Below are 22,710 nucleotides of genomic sequence, written 5' to 3'. Positions count from 1 at the left end.
CCACTTATCCACTTTTACGACCACCAGTTTCAGTTCCAATTCATTGTTTTATTTAGTTTAAACATGTTTACACATAAAAAATTCAAATAGATTGGTCATGAAATACATATGCCTTGATAATTATAGCCATAATTAAGACCACCCGCAATTAAGATCACTGTGACTTTAGTCCAGTCCTTTTGGTGGTCTTAATAGAGGGTTTCCACTGTATATATCAAACATGTTTGCAAGTAAATGTCCTCTGATGCACGGCAGCAAGCTGAAATATTGCTTGCTTGCATGCAGTTGCAGCAGGTACACGACTATTCAGAATCAGTAATCGCTGGTATAAGAAGCACGATATAAGGGCAGTGTAAACAATTTAACAACGCCGTGCAAACGCAGCAGAAGCGCAGTCTAGTGAAACAGCGCCTTTACGGACATAATGTAAACTATGTCCTAGCTTCAACAAAGTTTAACTATCCTATTTCTTTTGTAAAGTCAATATAACTTAACACAAATAATTCAGAATCAGCGTTTTCTCAGGACATTTAAAGTTGGTTTCGGAGCTATTTTACTGTGCAAATTACAAATCTGAGTAAAAAAAAAGTTCCGGAAGATGATAACGACGAATCTGTATTATGTACAATAATTATACTGACAAAGTATTAGCATAGGTGAACTATATTCAGTGAAAAACATTGTCCTTAAAATTAAAGTATGTCCTATTAATGACGATACATGTTATGATGTATTTTTATTTTTAGAAAGTGGCCCAAAATAGTAATTCGAACCCGAGTCTTACTTTTTATAGGCCTGTATCAGTGTATATGCCCACTGCCACATTTGGCCGCCTTATCTTAATGTATAATATATAATAAACTGCATCGTGTAATTGGTCGAGTCACCTGATAAAAATACATGCATTTATTTCTATTTTCTGTACCTGCAACAATAAACACATTAATTTTTACCTGTGTTTTGTTTGTTTGTTTTCCTTCTGTTTTATTTTTTCTTATGACGATGTTTTATGCGGGAAAAGAAAAGATGCTTTTATTTAATCGAATCTATTAAAACCATTTCATTGGATGAAAACATCTGAATGCAGCAACTAACAAATAAGAATTTTTTTCTTTTGAGAATGAGACAATTTTTAATGTTATACCTATTTCAGAATTGTAAACTTATCTGCAAATATATTTTATGTAAATTTGACTAAAAATCACGCTTCTTCGTAAATGAAATACTAGTTAACATAGTTATAAATAAATAAATATTAACATTAACAGCATGCTCTAGCGTTTATCAAATCAATATGTTTAAATTTGGTAACAGTAAAGGGAGACATGTCGTAAACTCACTGTGTAAGAAGTTATAAAATCTTGTATGTCCATTTCTAACTTCTCCTTAAATGAAGAACAGTCCCGGTTCCCACCTCAACTAATCCATTTTAATGTACAATAGACAGCGCACATAGTCAAGAAATCATTCATACCTGAAACTTATTAAAAAATAGGTAACAAGTAATCGTATTTCACACACTCTAAAACAGACCTTGCTGTAACTTCGATACTTCACAAAATATGCTAATCTGATATGAAACGTTCCCAGACCGCCCTGATCTAGAAATCTTCCCCACTATCAGTCGCCATGGAAACGGAATACTTCTTTTTGATGTCTTTGGCATAATACTCAAGCGAGTGTGTAAGACTGAGAACTATTATTGATGTCTGGCAAACAGTGCAGGATTTCTGCTTCTAACGAAAAGAAGATTTTTCCCAGTTGCCAATACTAGAGACAGGAATGGTCGAGCATTAATCTCACTGTTTTCCAAAACATTAGGTTAAACAAGAATGAATCGAGCGCACGCCATCATGAATTATTTACTGTACAGGACATAAACTTGGAGGAACTTATAAGTGTGCCACCGAATAAAACATATTTCTCTGAACTGTGCTGGTAGAATAAAAATGAACTTATATATTTCGTACAAATTTGTTGACTTTTAAGATATTCAAATGCATTAGACCATAATGAAATATAAAAATAACATAAAATACGGCTTATCCTTTTGTCTGTAACAGTTTAAGAAAATACAGTTAGCATCTGGTATTTGCACCATCTGCATTTATAACGGAATTCATTGACAACACATAATTTTAATAAGAAATATTTATTATTCCTCCTCTAGGGTCTGTAGATTTTGTGGAAGTGGTTCATTGGTTGCAGCTCCGCCAAAAATTAAGAAAATTTTGTTGTGCATACCAAATTGCGCGATAAACAAGCTGGCTGGTCATCTTGTGTGTTTTTGTTGTATTTGTGTGAGTGTGTGTTGTTGCAGTTTTTGTTGTTTTGTTCATTTTAATGCACATTTGTTTGAATCATTCAAATATGCGCGTGATTTCATTGAGTTTGTTATAGCACAAACTATGCATTTTAGTTGATTTTGAATTATCTTCTCTTGCGCACGTTGTTTGTTTTTTTCAATTAAAGAATAGTAAAACAATCGGTAAGAACGCCAAATATCTTCCACTGAAATAAAACAAGAGCCGGTTTGAACCGGGGTGATGCTCCCCGAATAGGTTTTAGATACAGAAAAGTACGTCTCTTTTTTGTCCATGGGCCCGGATTTTATCAATTAATCCCTTGATTTACAGCTAAAACAAGAACTCCTTCCGATTTCTATTATATTGGTTTCCCCTCCGGTGATTAGCAGCATGTCATATTAATGAATGAGAACTGGAAAGCAGTACTGAATTCGAAAGCTATAAATAGCGAGATGATTAACATTGTGAAAGTCCGAAAATCTATTTATAGAAGTAGTTTTAGTCTAAACGAAATGGTCATTCGTGTCGCTCTATGGTAATAAATAACAACTTATCGAAAAAAATTAAGTAGGCCATTTTTTAGAAACGTTATATTAAAGTATTATCATTTTGAAATTGTCTCCGTTTTTTATGTAAGATGTTGATTCTATTTGGTTTGAAGGCATTTTAACAACATAAACTTTGGTCTGCAGTTTGAACATGAGGTGTAATGGGGTTTTTTATGACGCAAAGTTCTCAGTGTAATATTGAAAAGGGCAATAACTCCAAAAATGGACATTGCAGAGTATCTACACAATGAGATCTATGTACCTACAAAGTTTTATGTAAATATCTCTTCTACTTTCAGAGTTATGTCCCGGACAAAGTTCAAAGTGTAAAATGAACAAAGGGCAATAACTTCAAAATTAGGGAAGGCCGAATTATGGTTCTTCGTGAACTGCACTTCTACCCAATGAGATCTATCTACGTACAAGGTTTCATGTTGATATCCCTTATAGCATATGAGTTATGTCCGGGACAAAGTTCAAAGTGAACGTTATAAAAGTGCGGGAAACGTAAAAATACGACGTTGCGCTGCAAATGAAATTTTCTTTTACTCTCTCTATAAGAAGTATTGAATTGCTACAAAAATACATAGGGTAAATATTCTATAAAGGGAGGCAATAAATATATATTTATTGGTGTGTATGTATAATAATAATAATATATGGTCATTTAATTAATGCATACATTACGTCGCTTGAAAACTGTAATGTTCTATCTCCAAATTTTCCAAAAACGAGTTAAATACACAATTTTGTCCGTAATGGATAGTAATGGATAATAATGCAGGGCAGTTCATCATTTTTGTGTGCTGCATTCCTCCTCAATGAGATCTATCCACCTATGAAGTTTCAAGTTGATACCGTTAACACTTTTTAAGATAAGCTTTTAAGATAAAAAGTATGAAAAATAACAAAGGGCAATAAGTAAAAATTATAAATGGTAAAGTTATCATTCTTGCGCACAGCATTCCTCCTCAATAAGATAAATCCACCTATGAAATTTCCATGTTGACATCTCAAAGACTTTTTGAGTTATGCTCCACTCAGGTGAAAAATAAAGTATGAAACATAACAAAGGACAATAACTCAAAAATTATGAAGGGTAGAGTTATCATTCTTGTGCACTGCATACCTCCTGAGTGAGATCTATCCACCTATGAAGTTTCATATTGATATCTCAAAGGTTTTTTTGAGTTATGCTCTGGACAAAAATTAAGTTTGAAAAATAACAAAGGGCAATAACTGAAAAATTATGCAGGGTAGAGTTATCATTCTTATGCACTGCACTTCTCCTCAATATGATCTATCAACCTATGAAGTTTCAAGTTGATACCTCAAATACTTTTTGAGATATGCTCCGGGCAAAAATATCAACCGCCGAAAGGCGGCGGGGAAATAGCAATAGTCTCTCGGACTATTGCTCTCGGACGGAAGGACGGACGGAGACTATTTCTATTTCCCCGCCGCCTTTCGGCGGAGGATAAAAAACAAAGTTGCAGCCAGTTACAGCCAAAAAAAATGAAAATTTCAATAATTTGACCTTCAACGTTAAAGTCATTTATGAGTGAAGGTCAAGGTCTGTCTGGTTATTTTTAAGGGATATCCTTGAAGATTTTTATGTTCAAATTTGAAGACAATCCATTCAAAAATAACAAAGTTACAATCAATAATAGCAAGAACAAGCACAATTTGGACTTTTGACCTTGAAGGTCAGTCAACGTCATTTATGGATGAAGGTCAAGGTTGGTGTGGTCTACTGAAAGGTCTTGTCCCAAGGGTTGTTGTGGCCAAGTATGAAAACAATACACCAATAACTAAACAAAAGGGCCATGATGGCCCTGGATCGCTCCCCTGACCCATCAACAGCATCCAAACAATGTCTTAGACAAGCATCCTGGCCAAGTTTGATGACAATTGAGTCAAAAATGTGACCTCTAGTGTGTTAAAAAGGTTTTCCATCTTTGGGCAATGCGACCTAATTTTTGACTGGAGACGACCAATATTCGAACTTGACCTAGAAATCATCAAAACAACCTTTCTGACAAATTTCCTGAATATTTGGATCAAAACTGGAGCCACTACAGTGTTATAAAGATTTTTCTATTTTTAGCTCCTGTGACCTAGTTTTTGACCGGAGATGACCCATCTTCGAACTTGACCTAGAAATCATCAAAACCACCTTCCTGACAAATTTCCAGAATATTTGGATCAAAACTGCAGCCAGTAGAGTGTTAACAAGCTTTTTCTATTTTTAGCCCCTGTGACCTAGTTTTTGACCGGAGATGACCCATCTTCGAACTTGACCTAGAAATCATCAAAACAACCTTCCTGACAAATTTCCAGAATATTTGGATCAAAACTTCAGCCACTAGAGTGTTAACAAGCTTTTTCTATTTTTAGCTCCTGTGACCTAGTTTTTGACCGGAGATGACCCATCTTCGAACTTGACCTAGAAATCATCAAAACAACCTTCCTGACAAATTTCCAGAATATTTGGATCAAAACTTCAGCCACTAGAGTGTTAACAAGCTTTTTCTATTTTTAGCTCCTGTGACCTAGTTTTTGACCGGAGATGACCCATCTTCCAACTTGACCTAGAAATCATCAAAACAACCTTCCTGACAAATTTCCAGAATATTTGGATCAAAACTGCACCCAGTAGAGTGTTAACAAGCTTTATCTATTTTTATCTCCTGTGACCTAGTTTTTGACCGAAGATGACCCATCTTCGAACTCGATCTGTATTTCATTGAGACATACATTCTGACAAAGTTTGACAATGATCCAATCAAAACTGTGACTGCTTGACTGTTAACAACCCAATTGTTGACAACGAACGACGCACGACGCACAACGCACGACGACGGACGCTTCGTGGTCAGGTGAGCTAAAAAGTTATGATCCAGGTACAAGTTTGCGGACGGCAACGGCAACGCCGCCAGGACTATAACAATACCTCTACTCTTTTTTTTTTTAAAAAGTCGAGCTAAAAATCATTGACTCCCTCAAAAATCATTGAACTAGAAAAAGCCGAAGATATGCACAACATTAGTGCCAGGTGTGTGTTTTTATCATCTCGAAATTTCGGGTTAGTAAGTCGAAATTTCGAGTTACGTATCTCGAAATTTCGACTTACTAACCGGAAATTTTGACTTATTAACCCGAACTCTCGACTTATTAACTCGAAATTTCGACTTACTAACCCGAAATTTCGACTTATTAACTCGAAATTTCGACTAATTACATTATACTAAAATGGCCAAAAACTTATGAGTTACCAAGAATTTAGATAATAAAAAATATTGTAGTGAGTGCGGTTGTACGATGGAGATGGAGAACCGGGTGCCTGGACAATCGATTAAAGTTAACCTTAAACTTATTAGTGTGGTCAACTTTGACAATCGCATGTACACGCCCGACCTCAAAAACACAAGGCTTCCTTTAATTTGTACGTTCAGGCGTTCTTCAGACGTTGTATTGTAACCTATCTGTTCGAACTTATCTTTTCACTAATCATATTCTTCTCATGCCTGTGAATAAAACAATCCTATACTTCACGTTTGGGACATATAAGTAAAGTATCGCGGAGTGGCCAAAATAGGGCGTGCTGAGGCCTTTGTCAAATTTGTTGGGCCTACTATACGAGAATTTTTCCGTTTCTTGTAAAATCCGATGCTTTAATATTATTCCCAACAAGTATCAAACAACATGTCCCACTTTTATCAACTTTTATCAACACAATGTGAATCTAAGTCTGAGTAAACAAGCAATTATCATAGTATTGCAAGCAATCCATAAGTCCCCTACCGGTTAGAACCCCAGCAACATTCTGATGGGCCATTGGCCATTCAATTTTACCAGTGAATGAATGACATGAATGAACTTATATCTTTTGAGTTCTAAGTTTGTCTATATCACAGTAATGTGTTAAGTTTCCCTGCCTAGTAAGGAAATTATGTTTATACAACCTTGTCATATTATTACAATGTGGGATTTTAAAGTATATCCTATAAGGAATGAAGAAGGTGGAGTGAAAAATACCAATTTCTCGAAAAAAATCTAAGTTCAAGGGGAACATAATTCTGGAAATAGTCTTGCTAGAGTATTTAACCTTCTCAAAAATGTTGAGTGATAATAAGAAACATATATATGAAGTTTGAAGTAGAAACGTTAGAAAATAAAGAAGTAATTTAAAAAAGACAACTTTTTTTTTTCATAAAAATTCTAAGTTCAAGGGAGGTAATACTGACAATTTTTGTGCTAAAGCTGTAAACCTTGTCACATATGATGTGGTTGATGACCAGAAACTTATATTTAAAGTTTGAAGTAAACACCTTAAGAAATAAAGAACTTACAGTGAAAAAGCTGAGAAATTTAAATCAGAAATCTTGAAATTCAGGCTATTTGTTGCCATAGCAACCAGAATTTTCAACATAGGAAGAAAAGAAAAAGATGTGCATAATCTCCAGACTGCCATCTACCCATATCTTAAGTTTCATAAAAATATTTTCAGTACTTTTTAAGTTATCACTGGATCCAGTTTATGTGTTAAATTTGCCATATTTTCAGACTATTTGTTGCCATAGCAACCAGAATTTTCAACATAGAAAGAAAAAAAAAAGACGTGCATAATCTCCATACTGCCATCTATCTATATATCAAGTTTCATAAAAAATATTTTCAGTACTTTTTGCGTTATCGCGGGATCCAGTTTTGTGGACGGACGGACTGACAGACAGATGGACAGACGGAAGTTCTCACAGGACAGTAATTATGTGGCTACTCTATTGTTCTCTCTATTGTTCATTTTAGCCACACAAAAGAAAATAGCCACATAAAAGCATTACGGAATGAATGACATCAAAGAGAAAGAACAGTTACCTATTGTCCCTCTAGCCACATAATTACTGTCCTGTGAGTGCGGACGGACAGACAGACGGACGGAGGGTAAACCTAAAGTCCCCTCCGGTTAAACCGGTAGGGGACTAATAAAAGAATATAGAATATTGACAAACATCTTTTAACACATGTTACAATCAAAGCACAGAAGGCGCTGAATTTGTTTGGGTCAAAGATGAAGGTTGTGAGATTATAAACCAATTTGTTTTTATTTGTTTGGGTCGTCAGACCAAACAAATAATGGTAGCGAAATTTCAGAGTCTAATGTTCTTAATTGCAAATGCCGAAAGTAGTCCACTTTTTTGAAGCGGTTACTTCCCTTTTGTATGTACACTAAAGCCGAAAAATTCAGGGGAGATCACTGCGTAAAGATGGTCAAAGACAGGCGCATCAATTTTCAAGCAAAGTAATTCCCGAATGGTCGAAGATTTCTAATATTGTTTTCTGGTATTTTCTGATCGAAAATAACTAAATACAAAGCGGACATTCAATCTCTGACACAGAAGTTTATGACAAACCTAACAACAAGTAGTTCTCAAAACAGCTTAAAACTAGCGATTTAAAAGAAAGAAATATTTTATTTTGTTACAAGTATCCAACAAATTACAACGCATTTAAAGTTAAACAATAGCGTTGGCTTGTAGAATTGTCAATAAATGCACAATCACAAATTACGCGGATGAATATGATTTTATCAATGAAAATACTATTTTTAGCCATGTAGATTACCGAATACTACACAAACCGAGTAGTGGAATATATAGATTCTACATATCGGACTGTTTGGGCGAGAGGATTTTCGCTAAAATATTTACTACAATTTTAAACAACAGGTTTACCCTGAACAAAATACCTCGAAATTAATAAGGATTACAAACCTGAATGCAATGGAAGTTCTAAATTTAGAATGACTTGATATTATTCAGACATTCTGTGTATAACTTCTCCGTGGTACAGTGGTAACGCGCTCGCTTAGTGAATGAGAGGTCTTGAGTTCGAATCCCAGTCGAGGAATTTTTTTTTTTTGTTAAATTCTTTTTTTAATTGTTTTTGTTAAGGAAGTAGCCATGATTTACAAGGATAAAGTGTGGCTGTCGTAAAAAAAGTACATAAATGATTTTTTGATGCAACTCTAGTTATGCAGAATTCCGTATGTGCCTTACAAAATGAATTATAATACATAAAAATAAACTTATACAGGAAAATGCATACAGATATACAGTACGATTTAGATTGCAAAGATCAGAAAATACCAAAGAACTTGAAGCCCTTTGATTCTTTATAAAAATACATGCTTATAGTAAGCTTCAGGATTATTTACATCTGTGTTAAACAACAGTTAAAAGTCGTTACAAGCCCTAATTTAGAATAATATGGTTTTCTTCAGGCCGTTCACATATAAATTTAACCGTGGCTGAAGGGTTTTCGGGCTCGCTTAGGAAGCGAGAGGTCTGGAGTTCAAATCCCAGTAAAGGTAACTCATTTTTTTAAATTGTTAAAGTCAAATAAACATTGGATTGAATATCAGTGTTGCAATTAGTCTTATAGCCAATTTACTACAATTAAAACGCTGGAAAGCATTGGTGGCACTAAACATATAATCTCACAACCTGCACCTTTCTTACATTCTGAGACCCAAACAAATTCAGCGCCTTCTGTGCTTTGATTGTATAGTGCCACCAGTGCTTTCCAGTGTTTTAACTGTAGTAAATTGGCTATAAGACTAATTGCAACACTGATATTCAATTCAATGTTTATTTGACTTAAACAATTAAAAAAATGAGTTCCTTTAACTGGGATTTGAACTCCAGACATCTCGATTCCTAAGCGAGCGTGCAAACCCATCGGCCACGGTGAAGTTTTATGTTAACGACTTGGAGAAAACCATATTATTCTAAATTAGGGTTTGTAGCTCTTATTAATTCGACGCTAAACCTGTTGTTGAACACAGATGTAAATAATCATGGAGCTTACTATAAGCATGTATATCTATAAAGAATAAAACAATATTAGAAACCTTCAACCATTCGGGAACTATTTTGCTTGAAAATTAATGCGCCTGTCATTTGACAATCTTTACGCAGTGATCTCCCCTGAATTTTTCGGCGTTAGTGTACATATAAAGGGAAGTAACCGCTTCAAAAAAGCGGACTAATTTCGGCATTTGCAATTTACAGCACCAGGGTCTGAAATTTCGCTACCATTATTTGTTTGGTCTGACGACCCAAACAAATAAAAATGATATTAGTACGAAGAAACAGACTAAATGGCGTATACGCCACTTAAAGATCCTGTAACACAATTTTTTTATGGTTTTATATCATAAATATGATGCTCAAATTAAGATTTATCAATTTTGTAAATTCCAAAAAGCATTATTTATAAAGATATTACCGAATTTAACAGTTTATGTAAATAAAGGGAGGTAATAAAAAATTATTTTCTATAAAGTCTATGTCAAATTTTTCAATAAGAAATGAATGCATAGATTTTAAGAATTCAATCCTTGCACCGGCAACCAATGTAAGTCGTTCAATGTAAGTCGTAACTTCGAGTTACTAACTCGAAATTTCGAGTTAATAAGTCGAAATTTCGAGTTACTATGTCGAAATTTTGAGTTAAAAAATCGAAATTTCAAGTTAGTAAGTCGAAATTTCAATATAATTTACTCGAAGTTTCGAGTTAGTTCCTCGAAATTTCAAGTTAGTAAGTCGAAATTTCGAGATAAGTAACTCGAAATTTCGAATTAATGAAAACACACACCTGGTAACAACTTGACTTAGCTATAAAGTTTGGGTGAAATTGCACGAGTAGTTTTTGCGGACAAAGACGACGGAAAAATGATTCCTTTATGTCGCCGCGACACAAAAATCCCAGCACTAACATCTTCCATTTTTGCAAAAATGTACTCTCCTGTGCGTCGGCTGAATGGTCCACTACCGTTCACTTTCGGCAATGTGTTCAATTAGCTGCTAAGGGAGCGAGAATGATGTGAAAGTTCTGTAAAAGTACTTATATATAGCACTGTTCCACGACTGTTATTTTCTGGGAAATGCAGAATCGTGTATTATAAAACGGCACCCGAAAATGCATCAGAAGCTATCATTTAATATTCAAATAAAGACTGATATTTAACGCTGTTGCATGCCCTTAAGATTGTTTTCTGGAAAATTGTAGTAAAATGAATTTAAAAATGCATCAGAAACCTCCATTTTGTTTGAAAATTTAAAACCCTTACATGTTTTTAAGTCTGTACATTTGTAAAACATCCGGCCCTGTACACTGTTGTTTATTTGATTGAATTTTATGTCGCATGACAGTTTTTCAAAGTATGGAACGTATTTTGTTTGTATCATATTATTAACATTTATAACTATGTGCTATATTTATTTGTAGAAGGACATTATCGTCTGTTGCGACATAGAACAAGGATAATTAACTGAACATGTGTAGCGCCACTTGACAAGTATTGGCTGATTGCCCACCGGTTATTGTACACAGATGGTCCTTCATTTGTATCATAAAGAGCTTTATCAAATACATGACAAGGAAGACATCGGTAAGAGCGTTCGCGGGACCGGAACCAACCACTTGGTTAACATAAAATTCTTTATGTGGTATGTGCATGATAGATAGATTGCACATATGAGTAAATTTAAGATATATTACTCTGTTATGGATATTTCTAGCATCTGTTATTTGAAATTGATAAAATACAAAGTCATGTACAATCAAAATAATAAAAAAAGAAACATTATTATCGTGGTGTCTAAAAACTGCAAATGAAAATAAACGCCATAAGGTAGGCCTTTCCACTATAAGAATGTCTTCTATATTTTCATAATACGAATTCCCTTCATAAGTAAAGTAATCAGTACGTATTTCTTACACACATGTAACGGCCATATCCGGCGTATAATAAATATCAGACTGTTTTGTATGAATTAAGTCATGGGATTTAAGTAGTATTAAATATAATATATAATGGACACAAGATATAGGCTGTTTCGTTTCAATTTACTTTGATTAATGGTGAAATAATGTAAAAAGTTTCTATATAGCTTTGTTGTAAGATCCAGTCAAATGCACTGAACACAAAACAAATAATACAAATAGACCAATACGAAGAGTGGTGAGTTATCTTGACGTCAAATACCACTTACAAATTCAGTAACAAATGGCCAAGCCTCCACTGATCCTGATAGCGAAACCACACATTCAATATCGCAAAGACCTTTCATGTTGAACGTTGAATTCTTTATTCTTCAATCAATAATTCAGACGACAAATAAAGAGACTGGTTTAGTGAATCGATAACTGAATTCGCGTTCAGTGACGAAGTTGTCCTGAAAGATCCCCACGGCGCAAAACTGGGCACTTGTTCGTTGGTATTAATATCATTCCAAAATCAACTTGTGTTTTGTTGAACTTTCCAAAAACATAGGCTTAAAATATGCTATCAACTTAAGAAGAGCCACGCTCGGCTTTGTCTTATTTCTTCTACAGTCAAGCAAATCGGGAGAGGAATATTGTAGTAAAAATGCTCTATATATATATTGTCGGCACTTTTTATCACCAAAGTTCTCAAGTACAGCATCCTCGGCTATTATTCATAATAATAATATTTATCCGGAGACTGACGGAAAGGGGCCGAAAAGTTGCGATTTGCAAAGGCTATGGACAGTCAAAATATGCTATTTTGAAACTGGATTAATAAAAACATTATGTTTATATGTAGCTAACCGTGTGAAATACGAATACCTAATAAAAAGACAATAATTCAAAAAGTTTCAGAAGGCCGTCATTTTAATTTCCTTAATCAAAAAATATGCATCAAATTTTATTTGGAATGATACTTTTCTCATCTATTGTCCATCCTTTATTGTTATCCCGGTCCCATCTCAGGGTAGCGGAGAAATGACGCCTAAAAGACCACAACCAAGTATCAGCATTGAGATTTTACTATCTGACTGCCCCCGCAGCGTGAATGTATTAAGTTGATATTTAACTACCCGATAGTCCCTGCAGCGTGGAGGTATCAAGTTGAGATTTTTACTATCTGACTGCCCCTGCAGCGTGAAGGTATTAAATTTTTAAATTAATATTTTACTATCTGACTTCCCCTGCAGCGTGAAGGTATTTAGTTGATATTTTACTATTGGACTGCCCCAGCAGCGTAAAGGTTTTTAGTTGATATTTTACTATCTGACTGCCCCCGCGGCGTCAAGGTATTTAGTTGATATTTTACTAATGGACTGTCCCAACAGCGTAAAGGTTTTTAGTTGATATTTTTACTATCTGACTGCCCCCGCAGCGTGAAGGTATTTAGTTGATATTTTACTATTGGACTGCCCCAGCAGCGTAAAGGTTTTTAGTTGATATTTTTACTATCTGACTGCCCCTGCAGCGTGAAGGTATTTAGTTAATATTTTACTATTGGACTGCCCCAGCAGCGTAAAGGTTTTTAGTTGATATTTTTACTATCTGACTGCCCCCGCAGCGTGAAGGTATTTAGTTGATATTTTACTACTGGACTGCCCCCCGCAACGTGAAGGTATTTAGTTGATATTTTACTATCTGACTGCCCCCGCAGCGTGAAGGTATTTAGTTGATATTTTACTATCTGACTGCCCCCGCAACGTGAAGATATTTAGTTGATATTTTACTTTTGGACTGCCCCCACAACGTGAAGGTATTTAGTTGATATTTTACTACTGGACTGCCCCCGCAGCGTGAAGGTATTTAGTTGATATTTTACTATCTGACTGCCCCCGCAGCGTGAAGGTATATAGTTGATATTTTACTATCTGACTGCCCCCGCAGCGTGATGGTATTTAGTTGATATTTTTACTATTGGACTGCCCCCGCAGCGTGAAGGTATTTAGTTGATATTTTACTATCTGACTGCCCCGCAGCGTGAGGGTATTTAGTTGATATTTTAATATCTGACTGCCCCCGCAGCGTGAGGGTATTTAGTTGATATTTTACTATCTGACTGCCCCGCAGCGTGAAGGTATTTAGTTGATAATTTACTATTGGACTGCCCCCGCAGCGTGGAGGTATTTAGTTGATATTTTACTATCTGACTGCCCCGCAGCGTGGAGGTATTTAGTTGATATTTTACTATTGGACTGCCCCCGCAGCGTGAAGGTATTTAGTTGATATTTTACTATCTGACTGCCCCCGCAGCGTGAAGGTATTTAGTTGATATTTTACTATCTGACTGCCCCCGCAGCGTGAAGGCATTTAGTTGATATTTTACTATTGGACTGCCCCCGCAGCGTGGAGGTATTTTAGTTGATATTTTACTATCTGACTGCCCCGCAACGTGAAGGTATTTAGTTGATATTTTACTATTGGACTGCCACCGCAGCGTGAAGGTATTTAGTTGATATTTTACTATCTGACTGCCCCCGGAGCGTGGAGGTATTTAGTTGATATTTTACTATCTGACTGCCCCCGCAACGTGGAGGTATTTAGTTGATATTTTACTATTGGACTGCCCCCGCAGCATGGAGGTATTTAGTTGATATTTTACTATCTGACTGCCCCGCAACGTGAAGGTATTTAGTTGATATTTTACTATTGGACTGCCACCGCAGCGTGAAGGTATTTAGTTGATATTTTACTATCTGACTGCCCCCGCAGCGTGGAGGTATTTAGTTGATATTTTACTATCTGACTGCCCCCGCAGCGTGAAGGTATTTAGTTAATATTTTTACTATCTGACTGCCCCCGCAACGTGAAGGTATTTAGTTGATATTTTACTATTGGACTTCCACCGCAGCGTGAATTATTTAGTTGATATTTTACTATCTGACTGCCCCCGCAGCGTGGAGGTATTTAGTTGATATTTTAATATATGACTGCCCCCGCAGCGTGGAGGCATTTAGTTGATATTTAACTATTGGACTGCCCCCGCAACGTGAAGGCATTTAGTTGATATTTTACTATCTGACTGCCCCCGCAGCGTGAAGGTATTTAGTTGATATTTTACAATATGACTGCACCCGAAACGTGAAGATATTAAGTTGATATTTTACTATTGGACTGCCCCCTATAGTGTGAATAGTGTGTATAGTATTAACTTTATATTTTACTACCTGATTGTTCCTTGCAACGCAGCGTGAATTATTTAGTTGATATTTTACTATCTGACTGCCCCGCAGCGTAAAGATATTTAGTTGATATTTTACTATTGGACTCCCACCGCAGCGTGAAGGTATTAAGATGATATTTTACTATCCGACTGTCCCCTGCAACGCAGTGTGAATAATTTAGTTGATATTTTACTATCTGACTGCCCCCGCAGCGTGAAGGTATTTAGTTGATATGTTACTATTGAACTGCCCCCGCAGCGTGAAGGTATTTTGTTGATATTTTACTATCTGACTGCTCCCGCAACGTGAACGTATTTAGTTGAGATTTTACTTTTGGACTGCCCCATCCCCCTTTCCCCCAGCAACGTGAATTTATTTGGTTGAGATTTTTACTATCTGACTGCCCCGCAGCGTGAATGTATAATTCAAAAAGTCAGAGTCCCCGTTATTCCCCAAGGGGGACTGTTTTGAATGTAAATTATACCATTAGTTTGTAAATAAAGGATATATTGAAGACTTGCACAAATTGAACAACTTATGCAACGCAATTATGTTGTACAACCTTATGTTAGATCTCAATTTTCCAAAAACACATTTCAGTAATAATACTGAGCGTGGAATAACATTCCTGTAAATTTCGCAATTCTCAAAAATGACTTTATTTCGAATACAAGTTACTAAGCAGCCTTCACATAATAACATGTTTTGTTCAAAACTTTTGTCATGTATTATATTATCTTCTGAATATATTTTTGTTGCTAGTTTGATGTTTGATTTAATTTTGTTTTAAGTTGTTTTAAGTACTTATTTGTAAAAATATATATGTAAATGATTATTTACGGCCTCCAGGAAGATAGGATTATCCTATCGTGTTTCCTTCGTTAAATAAAGTAATTTATTACGGTATATGCATTACTTGTAAATGAATTACATGTGTATATAGAAATATTGGTGAAATAAAATGCGTATTTTAATTTCCGTATTTTCACTGTAAAAAATATTTCACTGCACAAAATTAAAGTGGAAGACTTTCGAATCGTAAGGTCAAAAAAAGAGAACAAGTATATAATAAACAGAAAATTCATGTTTTTTCTATAAATACGGTATTTATATTATCTCATGGTATGTGCTACAGCCACTTATTACATATCTATTTTCATACCACTCGATGAAAATATATCATGTATTTACAGAAAATCTTGAATAAGCTCTATTTTTCTTTGTTTTATTTTATTATATCATAATTTATTATATTTTATTCTATTTCCTTTTATTGTCTCGTGTGCCAGAATTTCATTGAGGAAAGTTTGAAAAATACAAATAAAGTTAACTAAACCATTTTTCAAGGATATAAACTCTTGTTAAAATATTATTAAATAAAATCTTATATATTAGGAGGGTGCGGAGCGATTGATTACGAAAGAACATCGCCTTTAAACTAAACTTCATTTCGGAAAAAAATAATTTCAATGAAAATCGCGCATACACGCACGCACGCATACACGCACGCACACACATATACATACGGGAACAATTCTAATGTGCTGGCGCATAGGGGAGATGAAAGAGAAATGATTCTCTAGAATATAATTATACGACATATTCCAAATAGCATATGGAGGTTTCAAACGCATTTCATTTGTGACTGGTATAAAGGCACGATTTAATTTTTACTATTTGTTTCATCGTCTTTACCACATTATTTTGTATTATAAATAAGTTGCCTAATCAATCTATATTTTTATTTATAATTTTTGTCAACTGTTAACGTTTGTGGGGGAGTTCCGGAGCATATCTTTTAATATAATGTTTTCCCCGAACCACTCCGTTTATTTGTATATTTATCTTAGTTTCATAACATTGAAAATATTATTTCTGATAAAAAAAATTACGAGGTTCGAAAATGCATATGTTGTAAATATTCCGTTCTGTTCTATATAAAATTAAACAAGTCAATACTTTACACGTGAACAAAAGATCATTCAGGTGTATTAAGTTTCAAAAGAAACAGATGCGGGATATTGATCGTATATTTTACTGGATGTTCAAATTTTCCTATTAAGATAGAAAATCATGTGACATTAGAGAATATATAAAAAAAAACTCAAACTGTTCTTTTTATTAATAATGCAAACCCCGAACAACACATCGTAATATACCAACTAGTAAGCAACTAACGCCTACAGTCAGAGACATAGTTATCTATGTCTCTGCTACAGTATATCAAAATAAAATAAACAAGAATGTAACGAATCTTTTTAAGCATGCAGCGGCAAGTCTCTGCTGAAGTCCCCGCATTACTACAATAAATCCTGAATCATTCATACCATGTGGACAAAGATACAACATGGTAAGTTTTTTTTTAATCACTAGATATTTTAACACGTCATCTTTATCAATATTAAATCGTTATATTAATACTCTGAACTATTTCTATACCTGTCAAGAACGTCTTGTGTTAAAATGTCACCATACTAAAATCTATAATCTTACCAGGAGAAATGCTCCATATAACAACCATCCACCGTGTATATCAACAGCAGACGACGCTGTTTCAAGCACGTCCTTGATTCTCCAAATGAAGTTTTCATGCAGATAAAACACTATGGTCGATAGAAGTCAACTTAATGCTGGCCTATAAACCAACTAAAGATCCTCTCGACGAGTACACGCGGTAGTTATCCCATAAGTAATCGCCTGTGTATTAAACTTCAACACAGCAGGCGGAATGAGGATATACATCGGCAAGCTGTTCCCATTTATCTAACAAAGTCACTTATATTCAACACATCTGCGTACAGGCCTTACCAACCTTCTATAAATGAGCTGCAAAATGCCGCCAGAAGAAAACTGATACGAAGCAGACGATAGATTAAGTCACGTGACCGCGCGAACTGGCATGGTCTGCCGATACAAGCAGATGAAAACCGAACCAGGTGCGTTGCTAAGCAACTGTGACACGAGGTGCTGGGTTGTTAATTTCAATCCGGACTTCGTGTGTATCGGAAGAAAAATATCCAATACAACATCTGTCAGCAAACGAGGTCTATTGGCAAGGAGTCAATATTCAGTATCAACACCAGCAACAATATTCAACATGGTTATATGCAATGGATTCTCCGTGGTTTATCTTTTTGTACTAGGTTAACAATCAATACATAGTTAAATGTTCTTCGTCCAGACAAGAAGTATATGTAACTATAATGTTAAATAACACAAGGACAACATTCAAATAACCTGATGATACCAGTGGACTTGAATTGGTGAATTGAAGAAAATACATTAATTTTGTTTTTTGGAAAGCAGATTTACAACAGTTTTTATAAATAAATGTTACTTCCACAAATTTACCTTCATGTATTTTACCTTGGACCAATATCTAATGGTGTTAATATTTGAATAACCATAGGTCTGTCAATAAATAAAAAACTTGCATTATACCTGATAGAGACAAAGCTTATAAGTTATAGCTTAGATTCCATCTAGATCATCAACATACATTGATCTATTATATTTATTCAACAACAGATCCAGGTTAGATTTAACTTAAATAGTTCATATACATTGCGCGTGCATCTGACAGGTAAATTGAGTTATTTGTAACTAATCGTTGAAAAATATAATGAAATGTTGTACATAAGAAACGTCCCGGAAAGCGTGAACCAATCACGGCGTCACTAGCGGTTGAAAACCACTAAATACCTTATTTCTATCAGAAACATTATTATGTACAGTACTCAGATATATTAACACAGGCTGCCTTTTAGGAAAATAATTCTTGATAGCATAATAAAGTAAGCTTTTATGCAAGAAATTCATAAAACAGACATACATCTGAAAGCGCCGTGATTTAACTAACTTACAATAATAGCGGGTTAGATACATGTATGTAAAATGTTTAGTGATGGGACAGAGAAATAGAGGATATTGAATGTGTAAGTTCAAGTAATAGAGAGAGAGTCGAAACACGAGGCTATCTGATTTGTAAGAGGGGGGGGGGTAGTTCTTTCTCTTTTGTATCATAGTCAAACATAAAAACACGTTCCTTGTTGTCCCAGAAAAAAGTGACCGAGCATCTGAATATGATATTTCTTTCGCTTTCCCTTTCTCTGTCGTCACAATAAGTAAACTTCAGCAAAGAAGAGCCCTGTAACACCGCACTTTGGGGTCAAACGCACTTTGGGGTCCGACCCCAAAGTGCGGTGCGAAGTTTAACGCACTTTGGGGTCAAAATCGAGAAATTGACCCCAAAGTGCGTTAATATGCTACATATCAACGCACTTTGGGTTCCAGAGGTCTAAAGGTGTAATCTGAGTTCTGCTTAAATACTGAGAACTGACTTATTTTCGATCTTCGATATTGAAATATTTGAGGTGGAATTCAAGATGGCGGTCAATACTTTGATGATGCTAAAGTGATAAAAGTTTCATTAATTTTACCACTTAAAATATCCAATAATAATAATAATTTGTTCATATAACAAAATTACGGTGGCATAAAAGTGACATTTGCATTTATTTTTATTCAAGTTTTGCATACATATTTTTATTTAAGTTTTGCAAACATATTTTTTTTCAGTTTTGCATTCATATTTTTTTTTGAGCTTTGCATTCATATTTTATTAAAGTTTTTCGTACATTTTTAATTTTGGTTTTTCGTACATATTTTAGCCAATCAAAACAGCCTTTACATCTCATAACAGCCCATAGTTGAGTATAAAACTAGCACAGTAGTTTGGTCACATTTCGGCCCATTTTTTGGAATCGGCCCAGTCGTTTTTGGCCGCGCAAGTCTGGTTTCGGCCGACCTTTTACGGCCCATTTTTTAAATCATATGTATTTTATATTATTAGTGTATTTTTTTTTAAGATTAATATCTACTATTATATTAGTGTCTATTTGGAAAGGGCTGTTGATTGGTGAATGAATATGCACCACTCAACCCCACCCCCTGAGTATAGCGGGGGAGGTGCATTGACTTTAAACCAAGCCGACCACTGGTAAAATCTTCGCCCTGCGGGGGATATTCAGATAATAACATTCCTGCCTTATGCCCCGGAACAGCGCAGACATCACACGATTCTTTTTTTAACCCGCACTCCCCCGGGGGCAAGGGAAGTGGTTACAAATGACTGGTGTATTACAATAATGCACAATAAAAGATCTAAATAGGTCCTTATATTCCACTGATTTAGAAAAAAAAATATATATATATACATGTATATACATGTACATGTATATATCAGAGACATAGATAATATCTATGTCTCTGTATATATACATGTATATACTAAAAAGTGTTATCTCCAAAAATGAAAATGTTGGTATTTACAAATGGCGTTTGCAAATGGGGTACTGTAAATTACAGACGGCGAAGTGTTTGAAAATGGTGTTTTACAAATGGCGTAATTATCCAAACCTCTACTTTGCCAATGGCGTCATGTAAAATTATGAACGAAAAAAGTAAAAAACAAAGCAAAATAAAATATGTACCAAAAACTCAAATAAAATATGTATGCAAAACTAAAAAAAAATATGTATGCAAAACTTAAAAAGAATATGTATGCAAAACTAAAAAAAAGTATGTATTCAAAACTAAAAATAAATGTATGACAAACAAAAAAAAAAAAAAAAAAAAAAAAAAAAAAAAAAAAAAATGCAAATGTCACTTTTTTGCCACCGTTCAAAATATTTTAGTACAGAAATCGTCTATTCCTAAAGTTTAAAGATGCTGCGAAAAATATCCCGTTCTGTCAGTCATTTACTTGAAAACTTTTGGTGCCATGTTGAGCTCCATTTTAGATATGTAAGGAATGAAATGAAATGCAGTATATATTTTTTCCCCTCCGTAACAACCGTTCGCCAGATACTTTTTTAATGGGAAATCTTACATACTTCTTTAGAAAGATGAATTTTTATAATGTTAAAATAATGGTATCAGAGACATGTAAGATGCTTGTTACCTGAACAAAGTAGCGATAAATGTGAAATTATTTGTCATAAAAGTAGTCAAAACAATGTAGTATTTGACTTCCATAATTATAAAACATGTAAACTACTTATCACTATAACAGTACTGTACTCATCATTGTCAAAAAGCAACAGATGAAAAAGATGGTTCAGGTAATTGGCCAATGTGTATTATTTTTTTTGATAATATAAAAGAACATCAAAATAAAAAAGCTGAAGAAAAACAAATAAAAGCATAATGGGCCTTTAAAATGTTATTTTTAAACCTCGGGGAGATCGAGACCCCACATATCCCCTCTATACCCCCAGTGAGAATTTTACATTATTCTGAAGCTCGCTCTTAATGTGCGACTACTTAAATAGTTGATATTTTTGACTGCCTGTACGGACTACTACTTAAAGCCGCATCTTCACCTAGTCAAGTTTCTAATGTGTCACATTTAGCTAAATGTTTGGCTATTTTAAAATATTATCAAGCAAATTTTTTAATGAAATGTCTTACTAAGATTACCCAGAATTTATACCTTTGTCTATGCAAAGGCTATCATATTTCTGTAAAATGTGTAAATAACAAACGGGAAAATGATGCATTTAGCTAAAAACAATGGAGTATATATGATGCATTTAGCTAAAAACAATGGAGAATGAAAGGTGTACATTATTTTAAAATAAATGGAAAAATTTAGAAAAAACATATCTTAAGCTTAATGCTGCATGCCTCCAGATGAGTCAAAATATTTCAATAAAATCAAACTTGAGAAATATGTACTACGATTATAGGAAATGTAAAATGATTCAAGATTCAAGTAATATTTTACATGTTATGTGCGGTTTCAATATTTACAACTATATTCCTACTGCGTTACTAACGCATTAAGGGCTATTTATGCATATATTGACAACTTTTTGGTAATTTACGTAAGTTATAAATGCCATTGATAATGTGAAAATTGCTTCCTTTTGGTTATTCCACAATATTATACATTCAAATGAATTTTCAAAATTTTCATGAAAATTAGCGTGAATCTGGAGGCGTGCTGCATTGATACAAATTCTTTTTTTGGTGATTTATTTTGTGAAAGTTCTTCACTTACTAATCAAGACCATTTAAATCCCTATTGATTCAGGGCACATGTTTTGTGTCTATTTAATACCTTGATTTTTGTTTACCATTGGCTTTGACTACACTATATAATTTAAAACATAATGAACATAAATTTTCTCTGACCCCAAAGTGCGGTCGTTTGCCTGATGTTGAAAAATGCATATGTACCTGTTTAACGCACTTTGGGGTCGAAATTGGACCCCAAAGTGCGTAACGCACTATGGGGTCCGACCCCAAAGTGCGTAACGCACTTTGGGGTTCGACCCCAAAGTGCGTTTGACCCCAAAGTGCGGTGTTACAGAGCCCATCAGTGGGCATGCTCTGGAGTGCAGGTAACTAATACCTGCACTCCAGTTAACGCACTGAGCATTTATATGTATTCGATTTAACTCTTACTTGAACGCAATACATGGATTTCTCGTTTGAAAGCAGTACATGGATTTCTCGTTTGAAAGCAGTACATGGATTTCTCGTTTGAAAGCAGTACATGGATTTCTCGTTTGAACACAGTACATGAATTTCTCGTTTGAACACAGTACATAGATTTAAAAACAAAGTACATGGATTTCTCGTTTGAGGCAGTACATGGATTTCTCGTTTGAACGCAGTATATATAGAAATCAGATCACGTGCAAATCTACGAATGTTGTGTATGCAGTTTATTGTAAGCGTTGCGAACGTTATATTTATGTTGGAGAAACAGGGGATACGTTGTACCAAAGACACCTTCTAAATTTATCCAGAATACGAACCAAGTACAACGATCCGTTAGCGGCGCATTTTTAC

At 34.7% G+C, this 22,710-nt stretch overlaps 1 protein-coding gene across 3 annotated transcripts in view; it reads right to left on the bottom strand.

The window, feature by feature from the left end:
• LOC132724912 (uncharacterized) overlaps window positions 1-17,484 on the bottom strand; it is a 99,532-nt gene extending 82,048 nt beyond the window's left edge. For 2 of the 3 annotated variants that reach the window (XR_009624978.1, XM_060709897.1), the window contains exon 1: window positions 1,341-1,578. Coding sequence is in view for 1 of the 3 variants with exons in the window: in XM_060709897.1 (XP_060565880.1) it covers window positions 1,341-1,373 (33 nt within the window). In the remaining 2 variants the exon portion in view is untranslated. Of the gene's footprint in view, window positions 1-1,340; window positions 1,579-17,343 lie in introns of those variants that run through there. The other variant, XM_060709898.1, reaches the window with a different exon arrangement.
• Window positions 17,485-22,710: the final 5,226 nt, after the last annotated feature.

Source organism: Ruditapes philippinarum, unplaced genomic scaffold (assembly GCF_026571515.1).
Source record: "Ruditapes philippinarum isolate M1 unplaced genomic scaffold, ASM2657151v2 ctg15_1_1_1_1, whole genome shotgun sequence".
Lineage (NCBI taxonomy): Eukaryota > Metazoa > Mollusca > Bivalvia > Venerida > Veneridae > Ruditapes > Ruditapes philippinarum.
This window is presented reverse-complemented; position numbering and strand designations above follow the sequence as displayed.